We start from the raw sequence: 13,060 nt of genomic DNA, 5'->3' as shown, positions 1-13,060 counted from the left end.
CAGTGCAGACGTGTTTTCTCTGCTTGTTATATGCTTTGTGTCATATATTGTTATGGAACAATGATGAGTGTATAATAACCCAGATGGAGAAGCTCATGTTTTTAGCTTCACTGTTCTTTGTTTACCCAAAGCTTACTCTTCTGTTATTACAGGTCATTCAACACGTAACTAACTAAACAGCGCCCCCACAGCTGAAGCACTACTTACTGCACATTACACTTCACACTATTTTTTTCTTTCCTTGCGTTTTCTAATTTCCTAAATATTCTTCCAAAGAGAGCTTTTACTGGTTACACTCGTGCTAATGAAAGCATCTACAGTGGAATCACGGAATGGAGCAAAAGTTGATGTTTGGGAAAGTTTCAGAGCCCTATCACAGACTTAGCTGCTAGCCTAGCTTAGCACAGCATACAAGCTTCTCTGACTGGTAAAAGACAAAGTAAAAGCTATATCTCCAAACCCAACAAAAGTGGTAAGCTGCACGGACTGTGAGTGACTGAGTGAGAGGATAATGCAGCTTGAAAAAAGGAGTGAAATGCTGCATCAAATACGTGAGAGTGAGCAATTCATTAACTCTGTAGCAGCTAATATATAATGACACTGCTCACTGGCACTGCACAGGAGCTGGGCCAAAAACATCAACTCCAGTCTGGACTTGGTCTGACGTCATCCACCACAGAGGCAAATCCAGCAGGAAATCTAATAGGAGAGCACCAACGCTCACTCCACGCTGTATTATATTATCTATACTGTATTATATTATCCATAATCTGAATACACATTTGAAAAACATTTTTTACATTTTGTGCCATTTGTTTTATCTTTTAGATTTAAGTTCATCTCAATGAATGACACGTTTTTACATACAGACCGCTAGGAAAGAGGCTCAGGTTTATCTGAGCAGCTTAAAAGTTCACTTTCGCAATTCCAGTCCCAGAACACAATTAAAAAACTGAAATTTCATTTCATTTCATTGGACTTTTAGCTACTGTGTGTAACAGCTGACCTAACACAGAATTTTAACCACCGTTAGATCCTGATCTATCCTGTTGGCGTGTTTATGAAGCTGTGCCACGTGAGTAAATGCTCACATCACTCTCTCAATTTAAAGACGCACTTATTGTTTCAGCTGCTGTGTGGGTCAATGACGTGACATGCAGATTTTTGTGTCCGAGGGCACTACTTTGGTTTTAAATCATTTTAAATGATTCATAATAAGCATCATTTTATTCTATGAAACCTATTTAATTTGAACATATTTCCAGTTTATCATATAAATTATATATATTTTACGTTTTTCCATCTCAAACCCTCAAAATGTCAGGTGGCACAACCGTCCGAGCAAGTTAACGCTATATGAAATGTATTAAATATGTAATTTAAAATATGAATTAATATAACATTAATATGGGGGCATACTTTTATATTGAAAACCTTTCAAATAAACAAAGTTTAATAGTTAAATTGTTCTTAAATTGCTTGGAATATTAAAAACAACTTTGTCCGGATATTTGTCTGCATATCTGAAATGTCAGGGTGGCGCAACTGCATTCATACAACTTTTATTTTGAATTGAAGAGAGAGATGAGTAAAGAGGATATTGCATCATCTAAAGGATCCCAAATGACCTTGACTGATGAGTGAAAGGTATGTAAATCTCTCTCATATATTGCTAAAAAAATAGCTATTTTCTCTTCATAGTTAGACTTGTACTGTTTACATGTCAGGTGGTACAACCAATATAAACCTAAGAAAAAGTTGTTTTAATCTAAAACTCTTTATTGTATTGTAAAAATGAATGAATGAACTAGCTAGCAAAGTCAAAAGGTTAAATAGGTGTCCAAGTAGATGCCTGAATAATTGGGAAATAATAGAAAATGTCAGGTGGCGCAACCAGAAGGAATGTCCTTTCTTGATTAAATAAAAATGTTAAACTGAGATATACAAATGTATGTCATTAAAGATATTAAAGATATTAATTAAATGTACATTAATAGTTACCATACACTATATATACACACTATATAATATTTTTTATTAAAGATATTAAATATATTTATTAAATGTACATTAATGTTATACTGTATATATATATTACATTTTTAAAATATCCCTTTCAATGATTTTAGATGCCACTATCAAGCAAAGAAAAAGCGGCACGCCACAGGGAGCGCATTAAAAATGATCCGGCTGCAAGAGAAAGATATCTTGCAAAAACTGACAAGGTCTCTGCTATCAGTAACCAGTTCACTGAGCCTGACCAACCCAGTCTACAGCTGCCAACTATCAGGGCCACACTGTCCTCATTCTCCCCTATGACCAAAGAGGAAGTCTCCAAACTTCTTCTAAACTCTCGTCCCACTACCTGTCCACTGGACCCAATACCATCCAACCTGCTTCAGAATATTTCCCCCGCACTTAACTCCGCGGTCACACACATCATCAACTCCTCACTTACAATTGGTGTTTTCCCCACCGCCTTTAAGCAAGCACGAGTCATCCCTCTGCTCAAAAAACCTACACTCAACCCAGCTCAGGTTGAAAACTACAGACCGGTTTCACCCCTGCCCTTCCTGTCAGAAGCACTTGAGCGCACAGTCTTAAATCAGGTCCCTGAATTCCTCTCTGCCAACAACCTGTACGACCCAAATCAGTCCGGCTTTAAACAGGGTCACTCTACCGAGACTGAACTACTGTTGGTTATGGAATCACTGCGCTCAGCTAGAGCTGCCGGTCGGTCCTAAGCTCTATGGATCTGTAAGCTGCCTTTGGTACAGTTAACCACCAACTCCTCCTCTCCACACTCACTGAGCTTGGTATCTCAGGATCCGCCCTCCGCTGGTTCATGTCCTATCTGTCAGGGAGATATTATAGAGTATCTTGGAATGGAGAAATGTCCAAACTGCACAGCTTATCCACAGGGGTTCCTCAAGGGTCAGTTTTTGGTCCCCTTCTCTTCTCATTATACACCACCTCACTTGGCACAATCATCCACTCCCATGGTTTCTCACACCATTGCTATACTGACGACACCCAGCTCTTCCTGTCATTCCCACTGGAAGACCACACAGTCCCCGCTTGTATCTCTTCATGCCTTGCCGATATATCAGCATGGATGAAAGAACGCCACCTTCAGCTTAACCTCTCTAAGACCGAGCTCCTTGTCATACCAGCCAGTCCCTCCATACAACAAAACATCAGCATCCAGCTCGAATCAACCCAACTCATGCCCACAAAGTCTGCCTGAAACTTGGGTGTCATGATTGATGACCAACTAACCTTTAAGGTTCACGTGGCCTCAGTCGCTTGATTGTGTTGATTCGCCCTGTACAACATCAGGAAGATCAGACCCCACCTGTCTGAGCATGCAGCACAACTCCTGGTACAGGCTCTTGTAATATCATGCATCGACAACTGCAACTCCTTACTGGCAGGCCTCCCTGCATGTACACTTAAACTTCTGCAGATGATCCAGAACGCGGCAGCGCATCTGGTCTTCAATCAGCCCAAAACAGCACATGTCACCCCGCTGTTGATATCCCTCCACTGGCTCCCAGTTGCTGCCCGCATCAAATTCAAAACCCTGACATGCACTTGCAAAACAGCAACTAAAACGGCTCCTGCCTACCTGAACTCCCTCATTCAGGTCTACGCTCCCTCCCGCCCACCATGCTCTGCCAACGAAAGGCGCCTGGTGCCACAACAGGGCCCTAAGTCACTAGTTAGACTCTTCTCCTCTGTAGTTCCCCGGTGGTGGATCTGCAGTGTCCCTCTCAATCTTTAAGAAAAGACTAAAGACCAACCTTTTTCGCGAACACCTCCGCACTTGATGAACTGTAGGGAGAGAAAAAAAACAAAAAAACATGCTTCTATGCACTCTAATCATTGCCTTGTTGCACTGCCTGTTGGCATCTACGTCCTATCGGGTCCAAACTTAAGCTTTATGGCACTTACTGGTGTTGTAGTGTCCTGACTAGATCCTTGCTTGTGTTGTATCAGTCTCATATGTACGTCGCTTTGGATAAAAGCGTCTGCTAAATGAAATATGTAATGTAATATAAAAAGGAAAGAAAGAATACATGTAGATAAGCCACAGCTTTTGTGCATTTGTTAATTTTGTACAGCAGTCAGTCAGACTTAAAATTAGAACATTTCAGTTAACCTTAGTGTTTATGTTTTTATAGTTATCAAAAGAGGAGGAGAGAGGGAAAAATTGTGAAGCCCCAAATCAGCTAGCTATGGAGGAGATCTTGAATCTTACACCAGAATTGCTGGACACAACTCCCATTGCAGTAGCACCTGATCAATGGAGCCTATTCAGTTTCAACCGTGTCATTTTTGTCATGTAATGTTGCTAAAACAATGTTCTTTCTCATCAGTTTAGTACAGTTTACTTAAATGAATTGAAAACCATCTGTAGCAGTTTCTACTGAATATGAAATGTAGTTTTTGTATATAATGTTGCCCAAACAATGTTGTTTCTTATCTGTTTAGTACAGTTTAGAAAATTATAACAAGTTTTTATATTTACCAATTTATACTTGAACCAAGACACCTGAGATTTTTTATTCTGTGAAATAAAAATGCAATTATTCATTATTTGTTGTTGTTACGTTATTATTATGAATCTTGTCAGGTGGCGCAACCACATTGTCAGGTGGTGCAACCAGGTAAAATACTAGTTTATACCAAGACATGGGAGATTGACGTGAACAAATGTTTGTAAATTGTGATGTAAACAATCATTCTATACAACAATATATTTTTTGAATTTGTTAAGTATTTATTCACATTTTAAATCTAAAGTTGGATGTTGGAAAACCAAGATACCAGCCCCTTACAATAAAGAATCCATAAGTTACTTTTAATGCCCAGCTCAACTACAAAATAGTAATGTTTTAGGCAGAGTAGACACTCTCAGGTATACTTGCTTAAAAAATACTTTAAAAAAAAAAAGAAGGAAGTGTGTTTTTCAAAAAACTTTTAGTTGCACCACCTGACATTTTTTGGCTGGTGAAATTGCAAATATAGTCTAAAACTGAACTAAATCCCTGTAAATGTTGTGCAACCATTAAGACTTGTTTAAACACACTCTTCCAACATCAAATAAATGTATTCTGTACATTTTTAACGTTTTATAAAAAAAAAAAAAACATTTTTAAAAGGCTTATTTGTCATTGACCCGTGTAATGCTGCAGTTGTTTAACACGGTCAAAGGAAATAATCTGACACACAGCCAGATGTTAACAACATACAGAACACCACTACTGTACAGAAACTGTTATTTCTGCAAAATCCCGAATATATTCAGTGTCATTATTGGTAAAATTCATAGATTAATCTAATACGTTTCAGACCTGAATTAATCTCATTAATAGCTATATTTAAACGGACATCCCAATAGGTTACGTAATAGATACGAGAGAGAAATGAAAGGGTGTTAGTCAGGGTGTGTCGAAACATTGGACTAGTAGCCTGCTGTACATGAAAGCTGATTTATGTTTAACAGAATTATGTGTACGCACCTCTGATAACTCTAGCTCCTTGCCGTTTTTGTTATGGACCAAAGCATTTGTATTTTTTTTTATTTACAAATTATTTATTACTAAAGCCGCCGATCAATTTATAATGGACGACTTATCAAAAATAGTAGCCTACAGGTAAAGCTTGATTTAAACTGCATAAAAGTGCCCAATGTGAAAGTGAATTAGGCCTTCTACACTCTCACGAACAATCAAACAAATCGGTTTTTTTTTTTCATTTTTCCACAACTAAATGTTAGAAACACATTTTTCAAGTTAATCTCACCTGAAAGTGTGACAGGAAAGAAGATGAGCAGAAAAACAAACTCCATCGTCTTCATGATGTGTCTCTTTGGGGAATCTTGTCGAGTGACCACTGCAGTGGTCAAACCAGTCGCCTTTGTAATTTTGCTGTGCCTCTTCCTGTGTTGTGCAAAGGTGGGACCAAAGTAGGCCACCAGGATCACATTGTACCTGACACGTGAGGGCGTCCAGCCCACTGACTATCACTAATCTATAGAGACGTTTTACCCAAGGAACACATGTAATATTTATACATATTTGATAGCTTAAAGTACAAAAAAGTGCCCCATCCAGCTCCTGGTTGAGCTAATAATACAAACTTCTTGTAAACTTGGCTGCTGGCTGACCCAAACAAGCCCCTCCTTTATTTTACTGTGGTAAACTGAGCGGAGCGGAGAGCTTGAGTGAGCGCAGTGACAAGTGACGCAGCATGCTCTCTCCTCTGGATTGGGTTGCCAAGTACCGTCCCACACAGAAGCTTAATTTGTATCACGATGAAATCTTGAGATTTTACCAATTACTGACCGGGAGCACAGAGGGAAAAAGGGTTAATAATAGGGAAACTCTCGCGCCCGCAATAAAAGTTTCCCCTTCATAAAGTCAGGCTGTTGTCTCATCTCAGCATCATTTTTTAGTGCAGTGCGAGCAGTGTTTATTTAAAGTGTAAGTCAAGGCCAGTTTATTTGTATAGCACAGTGCAACAAGGAAATTCAAAGTGCTTTACATAAAACATTAAAAGCATTAAGATAAAGTGCAAAAGAAACATTTCATAAAAGGACATTTAAATACAATTAAAAATAGATATTTAAGTTAGTAAAGAGAATAGAAAAGAAAAATGAACTAAAATTAAATGAGACATAAAATACGAGAATAAAAGTTACAGTGCAGCGTAACATTTGAATAATTATTTGATTTAATAAACGGCAGCAGCAAACAGAAAAGTCTTCAGCGTTGATTTAAAGGAACTCAGAGTTGCAGCAGACTTGCAGTTTTCTTGGAGTTTGTTCCAGATATGTGGAGCATAAAAACTGAACTCTGCCTCTCCAGGTTTACTTTTGGCTCTGGGGACAGAAAGCAGACCTGAGTGGTCTGGATGGTTCATAACGTAGCACAAGATCAGGAATTTATTTTGGCCCCAAATCATTCAGTGCTTTATGTATGGGGCCACTTGAATGTCAGTATGACAGGCTTTCAGGATCTGCATCTGAGATGAATTACAAAATATTTCTTCCTACTCTTTGGTGCTCCTCCAGCTGGTGGCGCCCTTTAGGCAACATGCCATGCTTAAAAACAGCAGGTGAACAGTGTCTGTAAATCTGTTATAATGTTGTGATTCCAGTGACTAAAACTGGTAATTCTGTTATTGTGTGATCAACTCAGCAGTAAACATGATAGAACTACAAAATAAGTTATATGGCCCATTGTTTTTTAATTTAATGAGAATAAAGTATTTTTGAGGTGAAAGTGAAACAACAGGAACTTTAAATGGTACTCAGTGTGTAGGCCTACCCTTTAAAATTCACTAGAGGTCCTCACAGATCCAGTCGGTCGAGGAGCGGAGACCCAAGTCGGACTGGGAACAAATTCTACTCAGTTGAACTGGGTCGGGTAGGGTACCACTGCAGTGGGTCTTGGGTGTGTTTGTCACAACCCAGGAGGTTAACAAGTCGAGTCGAGAAATGTTAAATATTTTTTTTATTTTTGCTTTATTGACACCACATATTTACAAACCACAATGGCAGTATGTTATTATGGAAGTTTTATCATAGATTAAAAGAAATATACATGCAAAAAATGTTTATAAACAGTTTTGATCATTTGTTGACTTTGGTCTTGTATTAGAGTGGAAGCAGCTTGTAACACAACACCTTGGCAAATAAAACTACCTGAATGTGACTGAGAATTAAACCACAAACCTAAAGAGACAGATACAATGATCACATACAACAGAATCAAACAATATTCCAAAAATAGTCGGGAAATTAATTTCCACAATTCCACAAACTGCATCATTTCATATCATTACCAGAGGATTTCATTGAAATCTAAAATATTCATGAGTTGATAACAGTTTAATGGAGGGTTTCATTTACATCTACTGTGCTTTTAAAATACCATTATTGATACACCATCATATATGATTATAAAAGTAAGTAAGTATATTATAAAGGTAAGCTTCACACCTCTGATGTCATGGTTTCCACGCCTTATTCAGCTTATTTTTTACTCAGTAAATTCACTTATTTTCATATAAAGCCTCTATGGTTGGTTGCAAGAAACTAACTTTTAGTCAAAAACTCTCACTGCACACAGAACTTTTACAGTGAACAGCAAAACAATTACAGAAAGTTTCTTTGCTCATAACTTCAGGCAGTTTGGTGTGAATACTTCACATCACAACATTTACAATTTCATCGTCCCATGATGTCACCGTGTGCAAGGTTGTGTGTTTGTCAATCAGGTTTCTGGATTTAGTTTCTCAGACAGCTCAGTGCTGTTGTCAGGGGCTGTGGGGACAGAATCACACTTTTAGTCCACTAATGCTGAACTTTTATAAACAGCTCACACTGAAAAATGTCACAAGCACAACACCTAGAACCCCTTTTTAATCTACAGTGCAGTGCATGTCAAATCAGAAAAAAATGCAATAAAGAGTTCTACTTACAAGGTGGAGGACTTTTGGCTGAAATAAAAATAAAAATGTCAGTTCAAATATATGAAAATGCAAAATATCTTTTGTCTTATTTTCCCAATTGAATATGATCCCCCTACTCACTGAAATTAACTGATAAATAAATCCTATCTCTACTTTCAGATGCTACTTCATATTATGTACTTATATATTTATATCTGTTTCAAATCTCTATCATTATCACTGTGACTTTACAACGCTTACATTTGTTGCTTCACATTTCGGTGCACTATTGAATTTTGTTTCACTCCTAAAATCTGGATCAACCTTCCATTTGAGTTTCTCACCTTTTTTCTTTTTGTAAACTATGAATCCAGTAACAGCAATGATGACGGCAGCAAGAACAACCAGTGTAGCAATGATGGGGATGGTCATGTTACTGGGCTTCTCTGCAAACACATAAAATTATCTCAACATGTATAGATGGAGCAGGTTATTATTCAGTTATTTACTATTTTTATTAGATATTTGTTTTCTGAATTTTAGCTTAAATATAAGTTTTGTGTTTGCAGAAATATACAGTATTTAAATGGCCCCACATACTCCAATCCAGAACTTCAATGTGCTTCAGTTTAGCGAAGATACAATAATATATATATGTTTTTTTTATGTTGGGGGATTGACTTTACTCCATTTTAATCAGAGGTAATTAAGAGTGGACGGGCAGCATTAAAGAAACCTCTCATATTGTGGTTCAAAAAACATTTAAAGGAGCAGTCCAGACATCTTACACTTCAACTTTTTTTTATCAGAAAGCCTGTGTTACAGACTAGTGGCATGTTTGAAAGACTTGAGCATTTACTAGGCAGGGATAGTTGCGATGTGGGTAGAGCTAGTTTGAGCACCCCTGGTTCAAGAACTAAAAATCCCACTCAATTTACATGACTCACAATTTCAGAACTTCTACAGCTTGGATCAACATGAAAAAAAGAAAAGGAAAAAGGTGAAATTAAATGTGTGTTTCTCACCTTTGTCATTTCTAATCACATTTTTCCCCCAGTTGGTCCTGATCACTGCTTTGTCCAGTTTGGTGATGATGTTGTCGTTCACACCAGACAGCTGAAACACACATTTGTACCTCCTCCATTCTTCAGGCGTAACTGATGAAAGGTTCAGGTCAACACTCATCTGGAAGGATCCGTCGTGGTTGGGAAGGATCTCTCCATGTTCCATGTCCTCATGAAGCTCCTCTTCATCCTTACTCCAGAACATATCGGCTCTGTGAGGGTAGAAACCTGTAGCGTGGCAGCTGACTGGAGAGGAGGGAGTCTTCTGGAGGAGAGACACTGAAGGAAGCTCTGGAGAGAGAAAAAATATAGCGAAATTTATATGTAATGATTAGGTTGGCATGATTTACAAAAACAATTTTAAATCAGGTCAATATTATCTATTATAACTATATAACTATTATAACTATTGATACTCCTCACTTTTGAAATGGAAACAGTACATCCTGTGTAGATCAATTAAAATTCACATCATGCAGTTTACCTGTACCACCAGGGGGTGCCAAAGTCTTATGCATGATGATGCACAGTACAGTAGCCTACTTATTATTAGTGAGATACTGTACCTTATTAGGGGTAGGATTACTCAACCACATTTCTTATTGATAATAGTCATGGGATGTCCTGGTGGCTTAGGGGTTAACTGCAATGTGCCCAGTTTTGCATCCGACGGGGGGCCTTTGTTGAATGTCATTCCTCATCTCAATCTCTTTTCATTTCCTATCATTTCTCTTCTGTCAGCTCTCTCATAAAGGAATACAATTCTACTTATCATTTATCTTGATAATATAATTCCAACTTGATGATGTACCGTGAGTTAAATGTTAATAATATATGTGAAGAAGAAAATGTGATGAAATGACCGGTTAAAGGGAAGAGAACGACAGAAGGAGGGAGCAAGAGAGTACGCTAGTCATATGTACAGTGGGTCTCTATGTTGGTATGTAATGTTACTGTACATTAAAAACAGAAGAGGAGTATGAACACCTTCATGTTTTAATTAAAAAGATCAGGTCATGTGACTCTACCTTTGCGCTGCAGAAATCTCTTCCCAACTTTCAAATAGTTCCTCAACCATGTAGGACAAATGGTGATGAGAAAGTTCCTCCAAAAGCCATTACTAGCTTTATCTCCATCCCACTTCTGTTTAGCTATTGCAGCCTGTGGTGTTGCAGTGATCCAAGTCTCTGTCTTCGGGTCAAATGTAAGGATGTCCTCTCCATTATAACCATACTTTTTATGACCATCAACCTTTTTTGTCTCATCATCCCATTTACAGTTAAACATCAGCTGGTCAATTTGGACACCTGAGACTGCAGTGTAGCAGAATGAGACACCAGCACAGTCAGCTGTAGTAGTTGATATCACATCTTGACTGAATTGACACCACTCAGTTTTTTGTGGAGGGAGCATAAATTGTATTTGCACTAACTAATGACCAATGAGTAACACATCCAGCAGTTATGACATAATTTTCAGATATGGTCATAAACCAAAGTATTGAACTTTTGACCTGATGATGAGAATTAAGGGTATCACCACTTAAGGGTACCATTACTTATAACAAAAGTTATATCTGCTTGACTTGACAGCAAAACAGGAAAACATTTTGGTAGTCACGTACCTGCAGTTTGGTTTAAGCTCTGTTTAAAAGTGTCAATTTCAACTTTGAACTTCTGCAGATACTGAAAGAAGTTCTGAGTGTTAATTTCCCAGTGTTGTGGATCATCTTCCATTAATTTTTTCACCCAGTCCTGTCTGGGTTGTAATCTTTTGATGTTGCTGTCCAAGTAAGTCATCTGAATTTCATCAATGTTTAATATGCCGATATATTGTGGGATATTTGGTACTCCAGAAGACGCAGTGACGAAAAACGTCAAGGAGTATTTCACTGTAGGACAAAAAGGATTTCAGTGGTTAGAAATGTTTCTATTTATTTGTTTACATTATTTTATTGTTTGACAAGTTGTCAGTTCCCTTAACACACAAGAAGATACAAAGCCCTACTAGTTTTATTTATTGTAGATTCATGCCTTGCGTAATGTGAATTATGTAGCCAGTTTTCAACAACAATTATACTGATAACATATCAATGACACAGAATTGTATTCCTGAAAAGTGATTTCATTTGCTCACACAAGAAACTTGCTGACTTGCACCAAATTATATTCACTGTACATATGAATTGCCTACAATAACTATGAGTAAGAAAACCACATTAATGGATTTAAAATGCTTTTGTATATAATTTTAAAGATTAGTCTATGCAATTTAACCAAATCTTGCTGAATACATCATCTTGAATAGTAGGTGACAGCATACAGTTATAACTGACATTAATAACTGAGAACCCATACAGTGCTCTTTCAGTGTTTTTGGTATATGAAAAAAACTAAACACATATATAATGAATTATGATCATGCTAATAAATTACCATAATCTTACCTGTAGATGCAACATGACAGAAGAAGAGTAATATCATTAACATCTTCATCTTGTTTAGATAAGGGCCCAGAGCTGAAGATCTGTGAAAAGTCTGCTGGTTTTATCTTTTGTTCAAGTTGCAAGTTGTTTCCTGATTGTGTTTACATTCTGAAGTATTTAAGGTGCGTTCACCTGGGAGAGGCTCCTGAACAACAGCTCAATTCAACATGTTCCTGTCCTTGGCCAAAAGTGTTTCTGATTGGACAGCAAAAACAGCACCATATGCACATCTGAAATCCTAAAAATCAAATGAAATTGCTTTGTAGTGGACCTATGAATATATTAGGAATAAAGATATGCATGTGTAAGTGTCAATTTTTCCTAATAAATATTAGGTCTGATCCATTTTTTGTTGAAAAACTTGTGAGCAGACATTAAAGTGCTTTACTGAGATGGAATTATATCCACAGACCTGTGAATGTGAACAAGGGCTTAAGAATTCAAACTAAAAGTTATACCTGATCCTGCCTGCTAAGGTTCTCTGTCTGTGCTTGTCTGCTGCTAAAGTTCAAAACACACCGTGTCATGTAACACACAGAATCTGACACATCAGACATGATGCAATTCCTCACCTCAAGAGCTAATAATGTGTCCAGCTGCAGATTGCCGGAGACTTTAGATATTATTTTTAATATCATCTGTACAATCTTTGGGGCTGGAGATTATCAGGTCTGGGTTTTTCTACCTCAGTGAGTTTCTCCTTTTATGCTGTGAAAGCTACACAGCTAATACACGCAATACAGTAGACATGGTTGAGTTACAGTGATCATGGTGTGGTACAGATGCACAAGCAACCAGACCAGTTTCTGTTGAAAGGCCTCACCCTACTGCATTAGTATTGTCTCAGTCACCCATCTTTCCTTGGCAACAAGCAACCTGCTAAATGTGTTTCTATTTTTTTATTTATTCTTACTTTCTTCCTCGTAAATTAGATTTCTGTGTGATAGGTCACGTACAGACTTCTCTGGATTGCTGACATGCCAAAATGAACAGAAATAGCATAAGTTACAGAGTAATTGAAGTAAGTAATTGAGTAATTGATTAATTGGGT

The 13,060-nt window shown here is 37.6% G+C and overlaps 3 protein-coding genes and 1 long non-coding RNA gene across 4 annotated transcripts in view; 1 reads left to right on the top strand and 3 right to left on the bottom strand.

The window, feature by feature from the left end:
- LOC122970328 overlaps positions 1-6,180 on the bottom strand; it is a 72,423-nt gene extending 66,243 nt beyond the window's left edge. Inside the window, exon 1 of the mRNA XM_044336459.1 lies at positions 5,809-6,180. Coding sequence (XP_044192394.1) covers positions 5,809-5,863 — 55 coding nt within the window. The 5' untranslated portion in view covers positions 5,864-6,180. The remainder of the gene's footprint in view (positions 1-5,808) is intronic.
- LOC122969181 (major histocompatibility complex class I-related gene protein-like) overlaps positions 1-13,060 on the bottom strand; it is a 143,762-nt gene that overhangs the window by 90,703 nt on the left and 39,999 nt on the right. The window lies entirely within an intron of this gene.
- On the top strand, positions 1,623-4,218 carry LOC122969223. Its single transcript, XR_006398950.1, has 3 exons — positions 1,623-1,647; positions 2,130-2,225; positions 4,185-4,218. It is a non-coding gene; the product is annotated as an uncharacterized LOC122969223 (long non-coding RNA).
- Positions 8,097-12,019, bottom strand: LOC122970326 (DLA class I histocompatibility antigen, A9/A9 alpha chain-like). The gene is made up of 7 exons (XM_044336458.1): positions 11,971-12,019; positions 11,149-11,415; positions 10,553-10,831; positions 9,505-9,815; positions 8,805-8,904; positions 8,491-8,508; positions 8,097-8,332 (listed from the first exon to the last, which is right to left on the bottom strand). The coding sequence occupies exons 1-7, from the start codon at positions 12,017-12,019 to the stop codon at positions 8,283-8,285; spliced, it is 1,074 nt and encodes a 357-aa protein (XP_044192393.1). The 3' UTR covers positions 8,097-8,282.

Source organism: Thunnus albacares, chromosome 19, assembly GCF_914725855.1.
Source record: "Thunnus albacares chromosome 19, fThuAlb1.1, whole genome shotgun sequence".
In the NCBI taxonomy this organism is placed as follows: domain Eukaryota; kingdom Metazoa; phylum Chordata; class Actinopteri; order Scombriformes; family Scombridae; genus Thunnus; species Thunnus albacares.
Note: the sequence above shows the minus strand (reverse complement) of the source record. Positions and strands in the feature narration are given on the sequence as shown.

Bases quoted from the DNA above. Each gene is read 5' to 3' on its own strand.
- LOC122970326 (XM_044336458.1), bottom strand. From the start codon at position 12,019: ATGAAGATGTTAATGATATTACTCTTCTTCTGTCATGTTGCATCTACA. The intron at 11,416-11,970 runs GTAAGATTATGG...TTTGTCCTACAG, and splicing joins CTGTCATGTTGCATCTACAG to TGAAATACTCCTTGACGTTT. The intron at 10,832-11,148 runs GTACGTGACTAC...CTGCAGTCTCAG, and splicing joins GAGCTTAAACCAAACTGCAG to GTGTCCAAATTGACCAGCTG.